This window comes from Aythya ferina (genome assembly GCF_964211825.1).
Source record: "Aythya ferina genome assembly, chromosome: Z".
NCBI classification, from domain to species: Eukaryota; Metazoa; Chordata; class Aves; order Anseriformes; family Anatidae; genus Aythya; species Aythya ferina.
Window position 1 is genome coordinate 9505447 of NC_140299.1, and position 19198 is coordinate 9524644.

The 19198-nt window shown below is 53.9% G+C and overlaps 1 protein-coding gene across 6 annotated transcripts in view; it reads left to right on the forward strand.

Annotated features, from left to right (window-relative positions):
• The window catches only part of CNTFR (ciliary neurotrophic factor receptor), a gene marked incomplete at its 3' end in the record, with an annotated part of 175404 nt that overhangs the window by 92380 nt on the left and 63826 nt on the right, over positions 1–19198 (forward strand). For all 6 annotated transcript variants that reach the window (XM_084505077.1, XM_084505076.1, XM_084505078.1 and 3 more), the window contains one exon: positions 8175–8256. In XM_084505077.1, coding sequence (XP_084361203.1) covers positions 8175–8256 — 82 coding nt within the window. The remainder of the gene's footprint in view (positions 1–8174; positions 8257–19198) is intronic.

The following is a 19198-nucleotide window of genomic DNA, read 5'->3' on the forward strand; positions in this document are numbered from 1 at the left end:
GTGCGTGGGGCAGGCAGCTTGGTGTGCTCCTGTTAGAAACGTGGCTCTGGTTTTCTCATGGTTAACACAGTCTTAGATCTGGGTTGACACATTTTGCCACTGAGTTTGGGGCTTGCAGGCATAGGTACAAGTCTTGTTTTGGGGGGCATCATCTCAGAGAGACCCTTGGTCAGCCTCCAGAGACAGTATGCGTATCACTGGCCCCTTTTCACCAAGGGATTGATTTCCTTGGGAAAGCTGGAAGTGGCTGAACATTGGCTCCTCGAACCCCCTCTGGGGGCACAGAGGTAGGAGAGGAAGGCTGGCAGAGAGGAGCAGAGCTTGCAGAACTGAAGGAAAAGGTGCTGAAGGAAAAAGCTGCTGGGATCTCACTAAGTGGGGCCTCTCCCTTATGGGTTGTTTTTTCTCCCAAATAACCTGGTTGACTGCAGACCATGCTTGCTGCAGCCTGTGTTGGTAGGTAGGAAGGTAGTATGGATACTGAACCCTGTAAACCATGAGGAAGAAATAAAGGACATGCCCAATTTGGCATCACTTGGGGAATAAATCTGTTCCTGGGCTTGGTACCAGTGTTTGCATTTTCCCTCCCTTGCAGGGCTGGAAACAAATTTGATTTTAACCAAATTTCCCCCGTATTGAGTATTTATTTAATTGCTGGCTTCCAGTTGCAAAATCTTCCTCGGAGCATACATCTTGTTCTCTCTTTCCCTTTTGGCTGTGGATCTGGAAAGAGGCTGAGAGCTGAGGCTGTCGCCCAAGCAGGGGCTGGTGCCCAAGCTCAGCTGGCAGCGGCTGGTTTTGGGATCGCCAAAGCTCTTCACCTCTACCCGAGGCTGTGCTCAAAAGGGACCCTTGCTTCCAAAGTGGCTTTTACCAGTGCTGGGGGATGTTTCCTATCAGCGTGTGCTAGCTGAGGTCCCGGGGGACGTGCATTTCCAGGCTGATCCTTGCTGCCCCACCGCCTCCGAGCTCGCCACGCTGCCCAGGCATGCGTTTTGGTGCGCGACCGCCCCGTCCCCCCTCGCCCCCTTGGGAACAGCTTCCCTGATGTCAAACAGCTAATACCCCCTAACAAACATGCTAATTTAAGAGCTGTTAAAGCCAGGGGCCAGCATGAGGTCACAGTCCACACAAACAGATGGTGTTTTGTCCTTGGTAATTAAATTTTCCTGTAGTTTTGGGCGAGAGACTTTCGTGCCTTTTATTTCGGCGCAGCTGCCTCGGGCCAGCCCTGCTTCATCCTCCTCATCCTCTGCTTGCTCCCAGCAAACGCTGCTGGTGTGGCTGTGGCAAGACCCCAGAGTGATGGTCTAGGGGGGCTCGGGGGTGCCTGTGGGGGTGTGATGTTGGGACCCCCCCTAAAGACATGTTGGAAGCCAGGTGAGCTGCATCAGCCCCCGGCCTTTTTGGCATCACCGGTCGGGGGAGCTCCCATGCTCTGGCATGTGCCCCTTGCATGCAGTGAAGCTGGGGAGCAGTGGGGGGGCTCTGCAGGGCCAGATCTTGCTGGAAACCCTGCTCACATTGCAGGCAAGGAGCATGGTGAGGTGGGGACACTTGGGGGTTTGAAGAAAGGGGGATAGTTCCTTCCCTGTGATCTCCCAGGAGGGTTTAGTGGGGAGGGGGGGCAGAAACGTTCCTCCACTCCCCGTGCTGTCCCTGGTTTTGGCTCTGTGGCACATCCCTCTGTCTGTCAAAGGTGCTGCTGGCATCGCCGACCCGATGTAGGTATGGATAATTCCCCCCTGTGCTGCCACTCTTCTCGCCCTCAGGGCACCACAGAGCAGCCCCGTGCCTCAGTTTCCCCCTGCTCACCGCTTCACTTGCCTGCTCCAAAAACTGGGAGTTGTTGTGACATTTGTGTACATCCCCCAAGAGACAGAGTGAGGCCAACGGGGTGAAGAAACTGCAGCAGGTGCCGGACAAATGTCCCCAAGCCCCATCTGCCTGGGATGGAGTCTGTCCCCATGGTAGCTTGTGGGCTGTGAGCTCCTTGCTGCAGAGGATGCCAGGGGTCACCAGTCAGCAGGCCTCCAGCACCCCCCAAAATGGAAAGAGAGGTTGTTTGCACCCTAAGGGTGGGCTGGGGTGTGGAGGAGATTGGGGGGCTCATGGTGCTGTTTGCTGTCCCCCGTGTGCCATTGTGCAGGGGATGGGTTGGACGGGTGCATGCAGCAGCCGCTCTGCCCCGTGCCACGGCCAGCTGATGGAGGAGCTCTGGAAGGCAAACTTCGTCCATCCTCCTGCTGTCTTCTCTCCAAGGCTGCGGCTGTGCTGGGATTTTGGCCAGCAGCACCACCACATCCCCGTCACAAATCCAATTCACGCCCGCCAGCGCAGCGGGAGCACAGCAATGAGCAAAGAGCCTTTCCCAGGGGTACCAGAGCCGCGCATCCTGCAGCTCCCGAGCTCTGTTTTGCACCAGGCACGGGACAGCCTGATCCACCTGCACTAAGAAAGCAAACACAGGAGGAATTAGGACTTTTTGAAGCTCTGCTTTTCCATGCAGGACCATGCCAGGGCAAGGATGTGAGGATTTTTTGATGTGAAAAGTTAACGCTTCATTCTGGGCATCCCTCTCCTTCCCTAATTTTGCTTTTCCCTTTCCTCTCTGTTTCGCTTAGGACAGCGTGACTATGATACAGGCTGGACTTTAACGCTGTGATGTCTTTCTCTGCCCCGGAGCTTTTTAAGGTGTATTTGGGAGTTCATAAATCAGCCTGGCCACAGACTGTCCTCAGGGCAAAAAGCAGGGCTTTGAGCAAAACGATGGGCAAAATTGAAGAGCAATGTTGCCTTACAAGCAAAAAATAAGAAATGCTGCAAGTGTTTGCCTGGAAATCACAAACTGAACCCAGAGTACAACAGCAGGGCCTTTCTGAATAGTTTGGAGCTTTTTGCTTGATGGGGCATTTGGGGGTTTTGTTTTGTCTTTTATAATTTTTTTTTCCCATCATGAATTTTCTGTTTCTGTGACCAGAGACTGGAAGTCGTAGTGCTAAGTTTCACTGCAACACCAAGAGCTCATTCTTGCTGCACTCGTAGCCTGGAGAAGTGACATGTGCAGGACCTGCCCCAAAATTCATTGATCTTGGGTGATTTCTCCAGCTTCTAAGCAGGGGAACTGGGAAATGCCAGAACTGCCAGCATACCCTGTCACTGATGTGAGATTGTAGTGGGTTTACATGGCAAGGTCTTGTTAGCAAGGGGGGCCGAGGGGTGCTTCTACGAGAAGCATTTGCAGAAGTAAAACAAAACCCTAGAACCCACTCTAACAGAGGCTCCAGAAAAACGTCTGTGGCACTTCTTTAATGGCAGCAGACATCTGATTGATTCCTGTGATGTCTCCCTGCAGGGAGCCAGGAAATGCTCAGCGTGGAGAAAAGTTAGGTAAAAAGGGGGAGAACGCAGAACAGCGACAGAAACTTCCTTTGCTGTTGTTTCCTCCATCTCAAAGGCTGCCTGAGCCTATTGGGAATGAAGGACTGGGGCTCGTGTGTGGCTGCTCACCTGAGCTTCCTTGCGCTGGGGCTGGTGAAGAAGGGGCTTGGGGGCAGTGTTTCTCTGCAACCCATACCTGCGAGGATTCAGCCTCCTCCCTCCCTCCCTCCCAGTTGCAAAGACATGCATCTCTTATTAGCATGCCGAGCTTTCTGCTGCCTTTTATCACCGCTGGAACAGATGGCTGGGCTTGGACAGCTGCCCTGTGCTTGCAGATAGGCTGCTCTGCACAGCGGCGGCGACGAGGACAGGTACAGGCTGCAGGAAACATCCCCCTGGGCAGGATGAGGGGACAGGCGGTGGCAGGCAGCTGCCCGTGCACAAGGCTGGGATGGTGGCTGTGGATCCAGGGGCTATTCGTAGGCAGGGTTGCTGGAGATGATCTTGGGGACATGTTCGTGTGATGCTTGGGGAGCGAGGATGAGCCTGGCAGGGAGCCTCGCTGCACGCACGATCCCCCGCGGGACGGGGCGTGGGCTGCAGTGTCCTGATGCCTTAGGGCTGGCTTCATCATTTTCCAAGGGTTGGTTTAAGGGGAGAGACACCCACCTTGTTCCTGGAGGTGAAATCCCCCTCCAGGTGCAGGGCAATGGCTGAGATTGGTCTCCCTGGAGGTCTTGGGTCCCTGCTCATCACATGCCCGTGATCCACTCAAGCCAGAAATTACCTGTCCTTGAATCCAGCTCGCCAAGATCCAGTTCCCTCATCAGTCTTAGGTGTTTCAAGGGATGCTCACACATCCCTGGATGCTCCCAGGTCCCTGTAGATGGTCCCAGCTGGTGGGCTCTGCAGGAGCTTTTGGAAAGCTGCTCTGGCTTCAGCCTCCAGGAGAGCTTCCTCCTTCACCTCCGTGGCCATGGTGGGAAGCTCTGGTAGCTGCCTTTCTCTCTGAGCCACCATAGCAAGGCTCCAAGCTTGAGAATGCATCTGGTGGAAGCCTGTGGCTATCTCAGTGTGCATCCAGCCAAAGCAGCTGGGATGTTTTTTGAAGGATTTCCCTTCACTTTCTGCCTGTCTCTCTTTCCTTCTGGAAAGGGGAGAGGTGGAGGGAGGAAAGCCACTGTCTTCAAGAGCAGGGAGCGAATTAATTTCAGCTGGCCCCGGCAGTCCCTGTGCCACCCTTGTTCTGGGGGGCACCACCAGTCACCCTGTTGGTATCTGGGGTTTAGATTAGGTTTAAGAAGCCCTTTCAAGTGGCAGGGCTGACCCTGCAGGTAAGGCTTCCTGAAGCACGCATTAAGGAGATGACAATGCCTGTCTTGTCTCTCCTCTTAAGCTACAAAGTGAGGTTCAGTGCTGATGGGGCATTGCGAGGCCAGGTTTTAGGGCTGTTAACAAGCCTCTCATGTAAGCTGTTAAGTCACAAAGGTTTTGTTCTCTATTTTCCCTTGCGTTGCTGCCACGAGAGATGCAACCCCCGTGGGGACCAGGGCTGGGGATGTCTCACCTCCTTGTCCCACGCAGCTCTCACGGGAGCTGGCGGCACCCCAGGTCCCCAGCAGCTCTGGTTGGTGTCTGCAGGACGGGCTGTGGTGGTTTTGCCAGACCCAGTACATGGGCAGCAGCTACGGCCGGCGCCTGCAGCACCGGCGCTGCGGAGAGCCCGTGGAAGGCTCTTGGCAAGGCTGCAGCGGAGCCGCACGGGGAGGAAATGAGTTAATGGAGCTTTTTTTTTCCTCTCCTGGATCACCACTTCAGAGCCGGGCCCTGTAACAGCAGAGCCGGGGGGAATTTCCCTACAGAAGGCTTTGTCGTGCAAATGTGAGGTTTAGAAACTAGGGTTTGGGTTGTTTTTTTGTTGGTGGTGGTTTTTTTTGTTTGTTTTTTTTTTTTGTTTTTTTTTTTGCACATCTCTGGCAGATGCGCTCAGGCTGGCTGAGTGGTTTTCAGCTGGGCGTACCAGCAAGTGTCCCCATGGTTTTGGGGATCATTTTAAGGGGGAGATGGAAAGGATCCATCCCTCTGCCCACACAGAAGAGCACCCTGGGGCTGTGCAGCGGAGGGTGGCACCCTCCTTTCTGCCTGTTTACACGATCCCCTTCCCTCTTGCTGCCAGCCCTAGGACTGCCCCCACCCCATCACACCACCCCAGTTAATGGCACATCGCTGTGCCCCCAACCCTGCTTGCTGGGGTGGCCTCTGGACTTCACATGGCCACATCTTGCTTACACAAAGCCTGGTCCGACCCAGGGGAAGCACTGCTAAAAATGCATTTGGTGTAGACTGAGAGCTGCCGGAGGGGGACCATGCTCATGCCCACGTTGAATCAGCTTCTAAGACTGACCATCAGAGCTCCACTTTCCCCTCTCCTGCCAAGAAATGATTCACTACAGGGGCAAAAGCAAATATTGTCCAAACTGCTTTTCTGCAGAAGATTGAGTTCCCCACCGCTGGGCTTGCTGTGTAATAAATGTGGTTCCCCACCGTCACCTTTCATATGTTTCCTGCCAGAACGGGGACGCAGCCTGGGGACCCACCTGTCTGAGCATGGCTGGGGCTCTGCTGCTCATTGTCCCGTGCACCCGCTTGCCAGGGTGCTGGCTTCTGTTAGAGAAACCATTAAATGAGCACATGCAGTAAATGGAAATTTGCGTTAGAAGCATCTGCAGAAATTGTGGAGGTTTTGTTATGTGCTTGGAAAAAGAAAAAAAAAAAATGGCTTTGGGCAAAACAGGCAAACAAAGCAAATACTGCATGGGAAATTGTGATTCAAGTGAGAAAAAGTTGGTTTTCTGTCTAGATTTTTCACACTGAAATAGCTCCGGTTCCTGCCTGGCTGCAGGGCTTGTCTCTGAGAAGAAATGAAGTTTTGCAGGGGGAAAGGCAGCCGAGTGGTGAGATCTCTTGTGCTAGCACTGAGGGTTTGGGGGCTTCCAAATGACTTTGGCCACATCCTTGCTCTCTCTTTCTCCCTTGTAGCCAACCTGCATCACCCTCGAGTATCACCTCCCTGTGGTACCTGTCTCTGCACGGGCCTGGCCTCGGGTGAGGCTGCCAGGCACGCAGACAGAGGCAGCAGCAATTATTTTAATGACTGATAAGAGGAGGAGCAGGCGGGGAGGGAAGGTGGCTTTGGTCCCCAGGAGGAGCTGTAGGTGGGGAGCGTGATGCTTGGGATCACGTTGGCACTGAAGCTTAAGGCTACAGCGAGCAGACCTCATGCTTCAGAGAGCAGGGTGATTGCTTAGGGAGCCGGGGGGGTCCCGTCCTACAGGTGGCAGCCCCTGGGGACATCTCCAGCAGGATGGGGACCCTGGGGTGGCTGCAGCACGGTGGATGCAGGGGACACATGGAGGATGCAGAGTGGGGAGCAGGCACGGCAGAGGAGGAGCAGGAGAGAAGCAGAGGGAATGATAACGATGTTGTAATTAGCACTTAGTGCTCCTCGCTCGGAGCTTTCCAAGGAAGGTCACCTTCATTATCTCTGCTTTACAGGCGGGGAAACTGAGGCATGGGCTGAGCGATTTGCTCAAGGTGACCAGGGAGGGCTGGGGCTGGCGCATCTGTGCTGTGCTGCTGCAGCCTTCACGCTGCAAACCCAGAGCCACAAATCCAGCAGTGAGGCCACCGCAATGTCCCTGTCCCTTCTCTGGGCTCCCATTTTCGGCACCCTAATCCTTCCCAGCATCCCTATCCCTGAGAGGCATTTGGGGCCAGGCTGACCCAGCTGCACCCCAAAACCTGCTGGACCCCAAAACCCTGCCAGCCTCACTCGCCTTCCCCTCCAGCCCTGCAAAGGCACTCATGTCCTGCTGCGAACCCGGGGCCATCTGGGCTCCATGCAAGGGCCGTGTTAGGTAACGGGATATATTTTGCCTTTTTTTTTTTGCTGACCGATACAGCTCCCCCTTTATTTAGGTCTAAATGGATGCCATCTGGCTAACGAGCCCGTACTCATGTTCCAGATTAAAAGGCAATCCTCCACGCGTTACCGATACGGCGCTGTAGATTAGAGAGGTTTAAACGGTTTTGAAGGTGTAATTTGCTTTTCACGCGGTGCTATTCACCTCCTGGCAGGCGGGCTGGCAGCTGGGCCCTTCCCCATCGCCGTCCCCAGCAGCTCCCTCCTGCCTCGGGTCCCCTCCATCAGCCCCCAGCTGCAAGAGGAGGTGCTGCGTGAGAAGTGGGGGTCACGCCACCTCTTGCACACCCAGAAATGCTGCTGCTGTTGTATCGGGCTGGGATCTGCATCTCGCACACCCTACGCACAGACTGCTGCTTGGAAAAGCCTGGGTATGGCCCCATCTCCTGGGACCCTAACCCTGCTGGCTCGTCTTCAGGGTGAGCAGGGTCTTGAGCGGGTCACAGCTCTCCTGAGGTGATGCTGCAGCTGCCAAAGGGATCGCAGCACCAGGGTTTGACATCTTGAGGGAGAAGCTGGATAGGAGAGGAGGAAACTGCAGCAGTCGTGCAAGGCGAATTGTAGCCTGCAGGCACCTGGGTCTGCTGGCAGCTCTGCTGGAAAGTGCCACAGGCCATTGAACGACGAAGCGTGCGCCGGCAAAATGCCTCCTTTTGCAATAAGTCCCCCTGTTGCTGAGCTGAAATCTTGCTGCGTGGCATCTCCTTGCGGTCCCCTTGCTCCTGCCCGGCACGGTGCGGCTCCGGGCGCGCTGCCTGCGAGCTCCCCCGGGGCAAACCCTGACTGCTCCTGCCTGTGCTTGCTTCCACAGATGGCTAACCCCGTCCCGTCAGCCTGCTGCGTGGTGCTCGCCGCAGTGGTGGTGGTGTACGCTCAGAGGCACAGCCAGCAGGGTGAGTCTTGTGCCAGCTCTCCCACCGGGATGGGGGGGGGGAGGTCCCAAAAAACGCGGGTGCTGCTCCTCTGGCCTCTCTCCCACAGTGAATTGGGAATGCTGTCTGCGTTTGCCTGATCAAATATTTGTGGATGTCATCATTTTCTCCTCTGCTTGATGTGTGCGTCCCCTCCTGCAGGGTTTGGGCATCCTGCATCCCAGCAGTGCCCACTGGTCCCTCTCAGTGTGCCTCGTCCCACCCAGACCCCTGCATGTCCCAGGGCAGCCCTGCAGCCTTCCCCATCCCTTTATTCCACGTTTTCTGCACCATCAAGGGAAAGGAGGGTGGGAAGAAGTGGCAACCTGGCAGCCCCAATGCCTGTCACCCGACCCTGTGACTGTCACTGGTGTCCTATCCAGCTCTCACCTCCTTGTGGGGACTTTCTCCTCACCGCTTGTGCCACCCACCCTGTGTACCCATCACTACCTCGTGCCTCTCCATCTGAGCAGGGGATGTAGGGCTTTAGAAAGACTGAATTCTAGAGTTGCTGGTGGCATTGGGAGCTGGAGGACCCCATGCAATCCTGGGTCCAGATTGGAGCAGGACAGTTTTGGGGTAGCCAGTTGAGTCCTGCCACGGTGTGTCACCCATGGCAGCCCTGCAGAAGTGGGACAGAATGCCCCCCCCAAAAAAAAAAAAAAAAAAAAATTGCCTGGTTTTCCTGGCAGTAAACCTGGCTGCAGTTGTATTTGTCGGATGAAGATGTCTGTGTTTCTGTGGGCTTGGTGGGATTGATGAACCCAGCCAGAGCACCCTGCTGAGCTGCTCTAAATCCAGCTGGGTGGCTTTATGCTGCCCTGATTGCCTGGACGTGAAGAAGCTGGAGTTTGGTGCCACATCCCTGTTGCATGGGGACAGCCATGCTCTGGATACAGAGGGAGCACACTAGATGTCACGGGGGTGTATTCTCAGCACCTTCCCAGGGTGTCTGCCCAAAGTGTCTGGGTGCTGAGCTGTGTGCAGTGCTGTTTGGTCCTGCTATGCTAGCAGGTACCTCAAAGGACCCAGCACAGAGCTGCTCGAGCATCCCCTGGATGCACTGTGTTATTTCCCTCTGTGCTGCAGGGACAGCCCAAACCTGTGTGCCCAAACCTGGGGAGATGCTCACCAGGTATTTCAGGAATCTGTGTAGTGGAAATGTGTTGTCTAGGCAGAAGCAAACGGCTGCTCCCTGCCAGTGCTGGCCATGAGTTTTGCCACGGGCTGCAGCGTTCCAGTGCAGAGAGCATGGTCCTGGGTCCTTATGGCAGCAATTCCAGGCAAGCTGAAGTGATTCCCACCTTCTGCTCCATGATCTGGCAGGATTCAGGGATTTGGCAGCACATCCTCCCCGTCCCCACACCCCTCCTCCTTCCCTTGCCCGGCTGCATCCGGCAGGGAGGTGTCTGGGGCACCAGCTCGAAACCGGAGCTGCTGAGACCCGATTGCATCAACAGGCACCTGGAGGGAGTGCGTGGAGGGAGGCAGGGCTCTCTCCATCTGCAGGAGCCGGAGAGGCTGCTCTGCACGGGGGGACATGAAAAGGAGACGGGGGCCACAGAGAGAGGGTGAAATATTGGGTATAAGAGCTGGAGGAAGGCTAGCAGGGCAGCTGCAGGTCTGTGCTCAATCTGGCTGTTCCCCGGAGGCACTGAGTTGGACACACGATAGGTTTGCTTGTTTCCCCTGCCTAGAGCTCACCCTGTGCCCTGCTGCAGCCTCCCCTCCTCCCCTGGACTCATCCCCTGCCAGCCGGGCACTTGGGCAGAGGGAGCGGGGTGGGAGGTTGGATTAATCCCACTGATGGCAGGGACTGGCTGGAGTGGGGGGAAGATACTGGCGTAGAGTCCATTTATCATGCTCTTGAGGCACGCTCGACTTTAATAGCTCATGAAGCACTTTAAGAGATGCATTAGCACTGAATACTTGAGCGAGGAGGATGTGACAAGCTGTTAAGTGAGCAGGAGCACGGCGCAGTGAGGCCAGCCACCCGCTCCTGGCTCTCACGTGCACCCTGGTGATTACTGGAGCGTCCTGCAAAGTGCCACATGAATTAATAAAAGCAGCATTGGGTGCGGCGCTGGTGAGGTTGCTCATGTGTTAACCCCTCTGCTGCTCATCTTCGGTCCTTCTCCTTGGAGCTGGAGGAGTGAAGGGCACATTTTAGGATGCAGGAGTCAGGAATGCTCCCCAAACCCCAAGGTTTTCAGGTGAGGGAGGTCAGAGCTGAGGGGATCTGCAGGAGTTTCTCAGGTTCCTCTATCCCTCCCTGAGCAGAGCCCAAGGACAATCTTGTTCCAGAGGATGGCTTGATCCTGGCGATGCCCCACACCGTGCTTGCTCTAGGCAGCATCATGCCCTAATCCAATTGCTGCTAAAGCAATCTCTCCGCGCCGCTGATCCGTCACACTGGGTGGCTCTGGCAGGCTGTCACAGCGCTCAGCTCACTGACCCAGGCCAGCCAGGGTGGTTTTGTACAGCTACTGGGTTGCTCTTGAATTTAGTAGAGGAAAAAAGGGATGCATGGGGTAGACTTGAAAGGGGACAGAAAAAGAGATAAGGTTTGCAGGAGCTAGCTGTCGGAACAGGTTGGCGTGATGGCACGGTGTGGGCATGTGCCTGATTTACTTCTGCCCAGAGGACAGGGACAGGGAAAGCACAGCAGAGCAAAAAGCGGTGCTGCCTGCTGCAAGGCTTGCACATGTGGTTGGCCAGGGGCTCAGGCGTGTGACAGCAGGGCTGGCAGAGGTCCCTGCAGGGCAGACATCTCCATAGCAGAGCTTGGGCTCTGTCAAAGGAAAGGGAGAAGCCCCGGGGCATTGCCAAAACTCTACATAGGAAGGGTTTACATGTTGGAGATGTGGCAGGCTATAAAGTGTATGTGCAGGGGTGATTCCAGCTCTTCCTAGTCATTGCTGCGACTGCCCATGGATGGGCTCTGCTGTTCCCATCAGGCTGGGTGCTGCAGCAGCCCGGGCAGGAGGCAGCTCCTCTTCCCGGGCTCCTGCCACAAGCGGAGCCCTTTCCCCATCCGTCAGCTGCACTGGAGTTATATCCACGTCTGTCCCAGGCTGAGATTTCTCTGCTTTTAAAAGAGGAGTAATTCTGCTTTATTGATCCTCACCTTGCTGAATTAACTCATGTTTAAACAATAATTATGTTTTCACCCGGGAGAGGAGAGAAAGAGATAAACGTCTCTGGAAATGAATGCGTTTCAGATGCCACATGCCGGGGTTAATTTATCGATGAGCGGAGACGCCGCTATCTCCTCTCTTTCTCACCAGCAACAAGCAATTAGCCCCCATCATTCCTCAACCGAGGAAAAGAAAGAGAGATTTTGTTTCATTACTTTCCCTCCTCTCTTGCTCCCTTCAGCCCCGGCGCTAATCTTTTGCAATCGGTTCTGCTGCAAAGCCTCCCAGGAGCTCCTGTTCGCACGCGCCTCGTTAGAGATGCTGCCCACATTTCAGCTAAGACAAAGTCTGGGCCGGTAAACAGCCTTCGAAACGCACAGCAAAGCCATGCAAATTGGCTTCTCCACGAGAAAACCATCTGTGGGTACCTTCTTTTCGCCCTTTGCCGCATTGTCCAAGATTTTATGACAGCTGACAGGGATGCAACCGGCTCTCCTCCTATATCAGTCAGCCCATGCAAGTCCCACGGGCATCAATCTGGCAGGGTTAAACTGGTAGCTTTGCTTCTGGGGAAGTTTCCTGGGTTTTGCCTGCATTTTCTGTGTAGGAGGTGGTTTCTAGTTTCATGCAGGGACGCGTGGTTTGTTTGTAGACATGCGAGAGGTCTTTGGCAGTCATTCAAATGCTGTGCAGTTAAGGTGCTGGGATTCAGGTGGGTCCCCACCACAGACACGGTACCACTACAGACCCTCTGGCAGCTTGGGCATGTTTGGGGAGAGAGGAGGGTATATTTTTCTATAGCAATTTTGCAAAATTGTCTCACTCTTTGAAATGTCTGTATTTCAGTATAGATGGGATGGGAGAGAGGAAAGCGTGGGATGATTTTTCCTTGCCTTTTTTCCCCCTGTTTCACAGCTGGAGTATTTCTATTTTTGCACATCGCTGAATTTTCAAAGATGGATTGTGATCCTCTTCCCTCTTCCATCCCTTGCTGCTTTTCTCACGTCCGGTTTTGCCATCTATTGCTAGTGCCTGCTCAGCAGGTTAGGCTATCTTAGGATCCTTCCGTACCCCCTAGGAGAAAGAGCAGAGCTTTGCTCCCACTGATCAGTTCACAAACAGGGTTTGCAAAGCCTGGGGCATCCAACCCCTTTCTCTGCTTGATTTTGTCCCATTATTCCCCATTATAAAAATTTGAAATAGAAGTATGGTTACTGTGTGTAATGCCTGGGGATGTCCTGCACCAGTGCCTGGAGCCTGGATGGTTGTTTGGGAGAGACATCTTTCATGCTTGCCTTGTTTTTGGACTCTGCTCTGTGAAGGGACAGACGGTGCTCTGTTTTTCCCCTTTGCTTTTCCCTGGAGCAGCTGGTGTTCATTTCAACCCAGAACAGGCTTCCTGGGTGCTGGAGCCATGCACAGTGCTGGTCCCAGTGACTGACAGCTCTGAGGCATCTGCTCTGCATCGTTCATCTTATATATAACTGTTTTTTAGAACCCTTTTATCAAAGTGGCTGCAGCGGTGAGGTGCATCACTATGCTAGGTCCAAGAAGCTCGGTACAAGACAGAGTGATGCCCTGCACCATCCCAGCCTGCATTTCCCAGAGGTTAGGGATTGTCCTGGAACTTTTCCCACCTCTTTGCTCTTTAAGATCCCATATGCAAGGCTAGGAGGGAGTAGTGTGTATGTCCATGCCAGAGGCCAGACTAGAGCATCCTCTTACATGAAACCAATTCTTGTTTTTTCCCCATTGCTCAAATCAGTCTTCCCTGAACTGTTTTGTGGTCATAGCCATTCTCTTCTCTCTTCTTTCTCTTCTCTTCTCTTCTCTTCTCTTCTCTTCTCTTCTCTTCTCTTCTCTTCTCTTCTCTTCTCTTCTCTTCTCTTCTCTTCTCTTCTCTTCTCTTCTCTTCTCTTCTCTTCTCTTCTCTTCTCTTCTCTTCTCTTCTCTTCTCTTCTCTTCTCTTCTCTTCTCTTCTCTTCTCTTCTCTTCTCTTCTCTTCTCTTCTCTTCTCTTCTCTTCTCTTCTCTTCTCTTCTCTTCTCTTCTCTTCTCTTCTCTTCTCTTCTCTTCTCTTCTCTTCTCTTCTCTTCTCTTCTCTTCTCTTCTCTTCTCTTCTCTTCTCTTCTCTTCTCTTCTCTTCTCTTCTCTTCTCTTCTCTTCCCACACTATTGGCCTGCCATTCAGTCATGCATTAAGTGACATGACTAACATCTGTCATGTGTTGTTTGCTTTTCTGTGCTTTTCCCCAGGGTGAGATGTGTGTGCAACGGAGTGTTTTGGAATTTCTGTAATTGCCTGCACACAGCCGCTCACTGTTCACGCTGGGGAAGGCAAGGTCGGGAGGACAGCACGTGTGTGCCGAGCAGGAGGCTGCCGATGGTGCGTGCTTCCCACCGAGACAGCTCTGCCTCCTCGTTACATAGCGCTTTCCTACCTCGTGGCATCTCCATGTGTCTCAGGCCGACTTTTGCTCTGCCACTTCATCTCCAGATGGCACCTGAAAGGCCATTGTGGAGTTGTTCTCCTCAAGACACAGCTCTGTGAATGGGCTTGCAGGAGATAGACTTGTCCTTTCTGTGATATCCATCAGCATTTGTGTTTTTGGCAAACTTTGCCAACACCAGTTTTATGCTGCCTGCAAGGGAATTGATAAGGCGAGTGATTAGCAATGGGCCAAGAGCAGATCCCTGCAGGGCCACACTGGGCACACCCTCCTGCAATGGTGATACCACATTAACAATTAATTCCCCATTAGCAATTATATTTTTTTAATTCTTCCTGTTACAATTCTGGATACTTTCATTATCCAGCTGGCTGAAGCACCGGCCTCAATCCAAACTGCAGCCCTGATCAGCACACGAGCTGGTTGCAGAACATTCCTGGTTGGGAAGCACGGTTTGGCCCAGCCTCTACTTGCCCCTACATCCCTCACTCTCTGCAAGCTATCCTGAAGCCAAAAGGCTGCTCACATTGGCTTCACGGAGAGCTCAGAGAGCCAGAACAGAGGCACGGTGCTGGATCAATAAAAGGACATGTCTTGGCATTGGAAGGATGTTATCAGGGTTTGCTCAGTGTATAGGCAAGGGTCTTAGCTCAGCCTGTCCTCAGGCTAAATGAGTGTCAGTGCGTGGTGGTATTTTTGTGGTATTCACATTTTCTGTACCTGGTAGACCTTGGTCCCAGCGCGTACCATAAGGAGATGCTTCTGCCTTGGAACTGCTTCCTCCCCACTGCAAGGGTGAAAGTGCAAGCAGCAGGGCAATGGGAGAGAGCATTGCCAGAGGTAGGGGACCTCGGTGGGTGACAGCCTGACTCAGCAAGGACACACTACCCCTCACACAAAGGCTCCAGCACCAATTATGTATGTGCAGCCACCAGGATTGGAGCACTACCACAAGGCAGAGACTTCTTAAGCCACTCTGCAGGCTGCCATTCAAAGGCAGGCATCTGCTCATTGTGGCTTTGTCTCCTTTGCTGTTCCTCCCCTGGGGCTAAGCTGGCTCAGGCTCAGAGCTGGCATCATCCTAGTGGGGTTGCTGCATCTGCTGGGGGCTGCTCTGCTAGCCCACCGCGTGCTGGCCGGAGGTACGAGCTGGCTGCAACTCATGTCGGGTGGTCTTGGTGTCCCTGGGATGCCTTTGCAAGGAAAACCCTTCCTCTGCATCCCTAGGTATCCATTACCATGACAGTTTTCCCATTGCACCCCTGTCTTTCCTGCTAGCCCACAGCTGTGGGGAAGCAGCAGGGACAACTCACCCCCAGCTGGGCTGACACCCCAGCTGCAACCCATTAAACACTGCTGCATGCCATTAGGGCGTTAAGGAGCCCACAAAGGTCTGGGGCCCCACTGCCACTGCCCTGATTTTTCCCTGCTATCTTTTAGCCCTGCTGTGAATAAGAGGCTGTCTGATAAGAGGAAGCCCAGCCGTAAACTCCCTCCTGTCTTCTCCAGCTGCACCCCCATTTCCTTCCTCTCCTTCTCTCTGTCCCAGAGCACCTGGCTACTTCTGCAGCACAAAATGCATCTCCTGAAAGGTTCCCTGTCTGCAAAGGGAAAGAAAACAGCGAAAATAGCCCCAGCTCCTGGAACATCCTTCTATTACTGGACATCTCTCTGAGCTCCAGTAGACTTCCTGCCCAGACACGGAGTGAATTATGGCCAAGCTCTCGGAGGCTGACCTTGTGGTCAGCCAGGGCACGGGCTTGCTAATAAATGTGGTCAGCCCCTACCGCAGACAGCCTATTTTTAGTGCCTGTGTTTCCTTGCCCGCTGCCTCTCAGCCCGGCCCGGTGGCCCTGCAGATCCCAAGCTGGCTGCCCCGGGAGCGTGGCCCGTACTGTAGGGTAGCCCTGCTGGGAACGAGAGCCTCTGGAAAATCCAGGGGGTTGGTTTCTATGTGATGGCTGCTAATTTTGTACAGCAGGAGGTTGTGTGCACAGAACAGGGTGGTTTCTGCTGCAATGTGCTTTGGGAGGACGGCTCTACTCTTTGACTGTTGGGCCAGGAGCAGTGGGCTCGCTGCTCCTGTCCAAGGGATGCACTTGGAAATAGCTGCAGGTCTGTGCAAGATGGATGTCCTGTTGTGCAAAGTGCTGTTGGATTCAAAAGGAGGGTTGCTCTTAAAGCAGAGAAAAGGGAGAGAGGAAAAGGACGGGAGGAAAATAGAGGGCATTTGAGGGAGAGGGAGCACATCTTGGCACACCAAGGCATTGAAGGTCTGTTCTTGGGAGTGCCTGTGATTACCAAAGTTGTGAGATGTGCAGAAGAAGTCACCAAGAAGCTGCCTGTGTTTGCTATACAAGTGTATCCCTTCCTGGAGATGGAAGGAGGTTTTGGAAATGGAGCTGATGGAGATGAGGTTCTGGAGCAAAGCAAGCATCTGTCCCTGGGCCAGATGACGGCTGGGAAGGAAATATTAAGAAATATGCTTTGCTAACAAACAAATGAACCCCTCTGTCAGCTGGTGTATTGAAGTGGATCACAAAGCTGTAGATTTTATTTTTTTTAAGTGTGGATTTGTCAGGTTTTGGACAAGTGAATCTGCAGTCCCTCAAAACTGGTGAAGATAGTTGACATCTGTGATGAGAAGAAAATGCTGAGAGGATTGCAGTCTGCCAGGGCTCATTAGTTCTGCCAGTGGCAAGGAAAACCATCTCTCAGTAACCTCTTAGACTTCATTAAACATATCAACAAGCGCTGGAAGGGGAGGGCTGGGGTTTGCAGTCCAGCCAGGTCCCCAGAGGAGCTCTGGCGCATTGAGGCCAGGCCGAAATCCCAGGGCTTCCTGCTGGTGTGGGAGTTCACCCCTGGCTGCCAGGGCCCTTTGGAAGGCATGAGAAGCCATATGGGACACCGAGGGCTTGCCCACGAGGTGACTTGTGGTGGGCTGGGGGCTGCTCTTTGCTCCTTCCATGAGCCCTGGCTGCCAAGGAAGGGCCGCGGCCTGTCTTGGCGAGGGAGGGTGGGTTACGCCCGTTGTTTTTTATGCCTGTTACATTTGCGAAGGCTGCCAGGAGTGGAAGATCTCGTAAAGCTGTGACAGTTGGAGTGGAAACTAAGCGCTTCAGGGGCTTGGCTTGACTTAGCCTCCGAAAGCTTGGAAAGGTCTCGCCTTGGAAGTCACACGTGGCCATCCCAGGGAGCCAGCACCTCGCACTGCCAAAGCAGCCTGGTCCTGCCAGCACAGAGACATGAATCTGTCTGGAGTTGGGCTGGAGGTGACACTTGGTTTGTCTGCTTTGAAGGGCTTCCAATGCCTGGAGTTGTGGTTTGTGCCCTGGAACTGCAAACCCCACCTCAGGTCAGGCTGGAGGGGCAAGGTCCTCCTGGAGGAGCCCAGGGCTGTGGCAGAGGGGGCTGCATTGGTGATCAGACAAAGCCCAAAAACACAGGAGCAGAGCCACAGCAAGACACTGAGACTAAGCATCCTCATCTCTGCTCTCTGAGGGGAGGATTTTGCTAGGGTAGGAGCAGAGCAAAGGAACCATGAAGCGTGCTCAGAAGAGCAGATGCTGGGACACAACGCGTACCAGCAGAAGCAGAACAACTTGCAAGATGTGCAGTCTGCCCCGTGGATGGAAAGAACATCTTTCAGGATAAGCAGTGTTGGGCAGCGCTAAATGGAGCGGATCCATGCAGAGAAGCCAATATAATTGTGGCATATTAAAAGGAAAACGAGGAGAAGAGGAAGGATTGAGCTGGGTCTGTGGCAGGCTCGTTACAGAGGGGAAAAGCAATGCGTGTCACCTTGTAATGAGTGCTGCAGCAAGGCCAATCAGGTGGAGAAGTGAAGTGAAACCGCAAAGCAATCGACAGTGATGGAAGCAGGAGGGGTTACGGCGGTATTAGTCCGGCGTATGGACCATTGATCTCTTGGCGTTGGATTTGCTGAAAGATTATTGTTTAGGCTCAGCTGCCACTGGGTGCTAATTAAAGCTAAGGTAGTCTGGAGGCTAATGGCACCTCCTTCGTTTGCTCAGGGGCATGTGTTGGGGAGGCTGGTGTTGGGGAGGGAGTTTTGAGCATGTGGCTTGCAGTGGGGGGATGAAACCACCTTCATTCAGCAGACAAGGGGAAGGGGCTAAAACTTCTCCTTGCACATCTGCATGCATCGGTGTGTAGGGTCAGTCCCTGACTACAAACCCAGGCAGGATGCATCCACCATGGTGCAAAACTCCCCCTGGATGGGGCAGAGCCACGTGTGCCCTTTGTCCCAGGTTCAGCACACTGTGGCATGTCCTTCCTAGCGTTATTAGTTTGCAAAGCCTGAAGCATTTCCCCCAGTGCAGATTTCTGTTAGAAGAGCCCAGCTGGATGGCTTAAACCTGCTTAATTATCAATTCTGGAGTGTTACAAAGCAGCCAGGGGTCTGCAGAGCCCAAGCTGAAAAACATTGACCTGCAAAGCTGGAAGCCTGGAGGACTTCTGCCAGCAAAGAGCTGTGTGCTTTGTAGGCTGGGCTGCATGAGCTAAAGCAGAGCTGTATATTGCAGCACATCATCCTTGGCCCCTGCTGAATTTACGAAGGTATAATGAGGTCTGCATGTGTGTGCATGTGTTTCTGATGTCCGTGCGCTGGGCAAGGAGCGTGCACTGCTGGGTAACACAGCTTTGCTGGCGGAGAGCTGGTTGGGAAAAGATGCTTTGCTATGCCGAAGTGTGCTTCTGATCTGCAGAGAGGCAGGAACACAGATGCTGCAGGCAGCAGTGGCCAGTGCAAGCCTGCATCGTGTGCAGGAGTCTGCTGTGGGGGCTGTCCTGGTACCCCCCAAGCCCAAGTGATTCAGTCCAAGTCAATGTCTCCAACCAGACGGGCGAGCTATACTCTCCATCCGTGTTTGTGCACGAGCCTGCTCCCAGGGGCACGGTAAACTGAGCCCGGAGCACTCCCGAGGGGAGCCTCCAGCCGGAGCCGTGAACTCCAGACTCCTTAGGATGAGTCACGGAGAGCCTCTGGCTCCAGCCAAGCCGCAAACCCCAGCGGGTCAGATCCTGCTGTGCCGGTGCCTGGCCTGTGCTGTGGTTGCTCCAGCTGAGAGCACGCTGCGCAAGGGAGAAACTGAGGCACACAGGATGGAGGGCATTGAATCCAGATGGTAATCTAACCCTCTCGCTGTGATTTCCCATGGGAAGCCTCCGTGCCTGGCCATCAATGGGAGCCTGGAGACCTGCCACAACCTGTGCCAGCTGCTGGGACATTGGGGGAGGCTTGGGGCACAGCAGGAAAACCCAGTGGTGTTGCTCAGGAGTGGAGAGGTGCTGCTGAGCTTGGCAGGATGCCT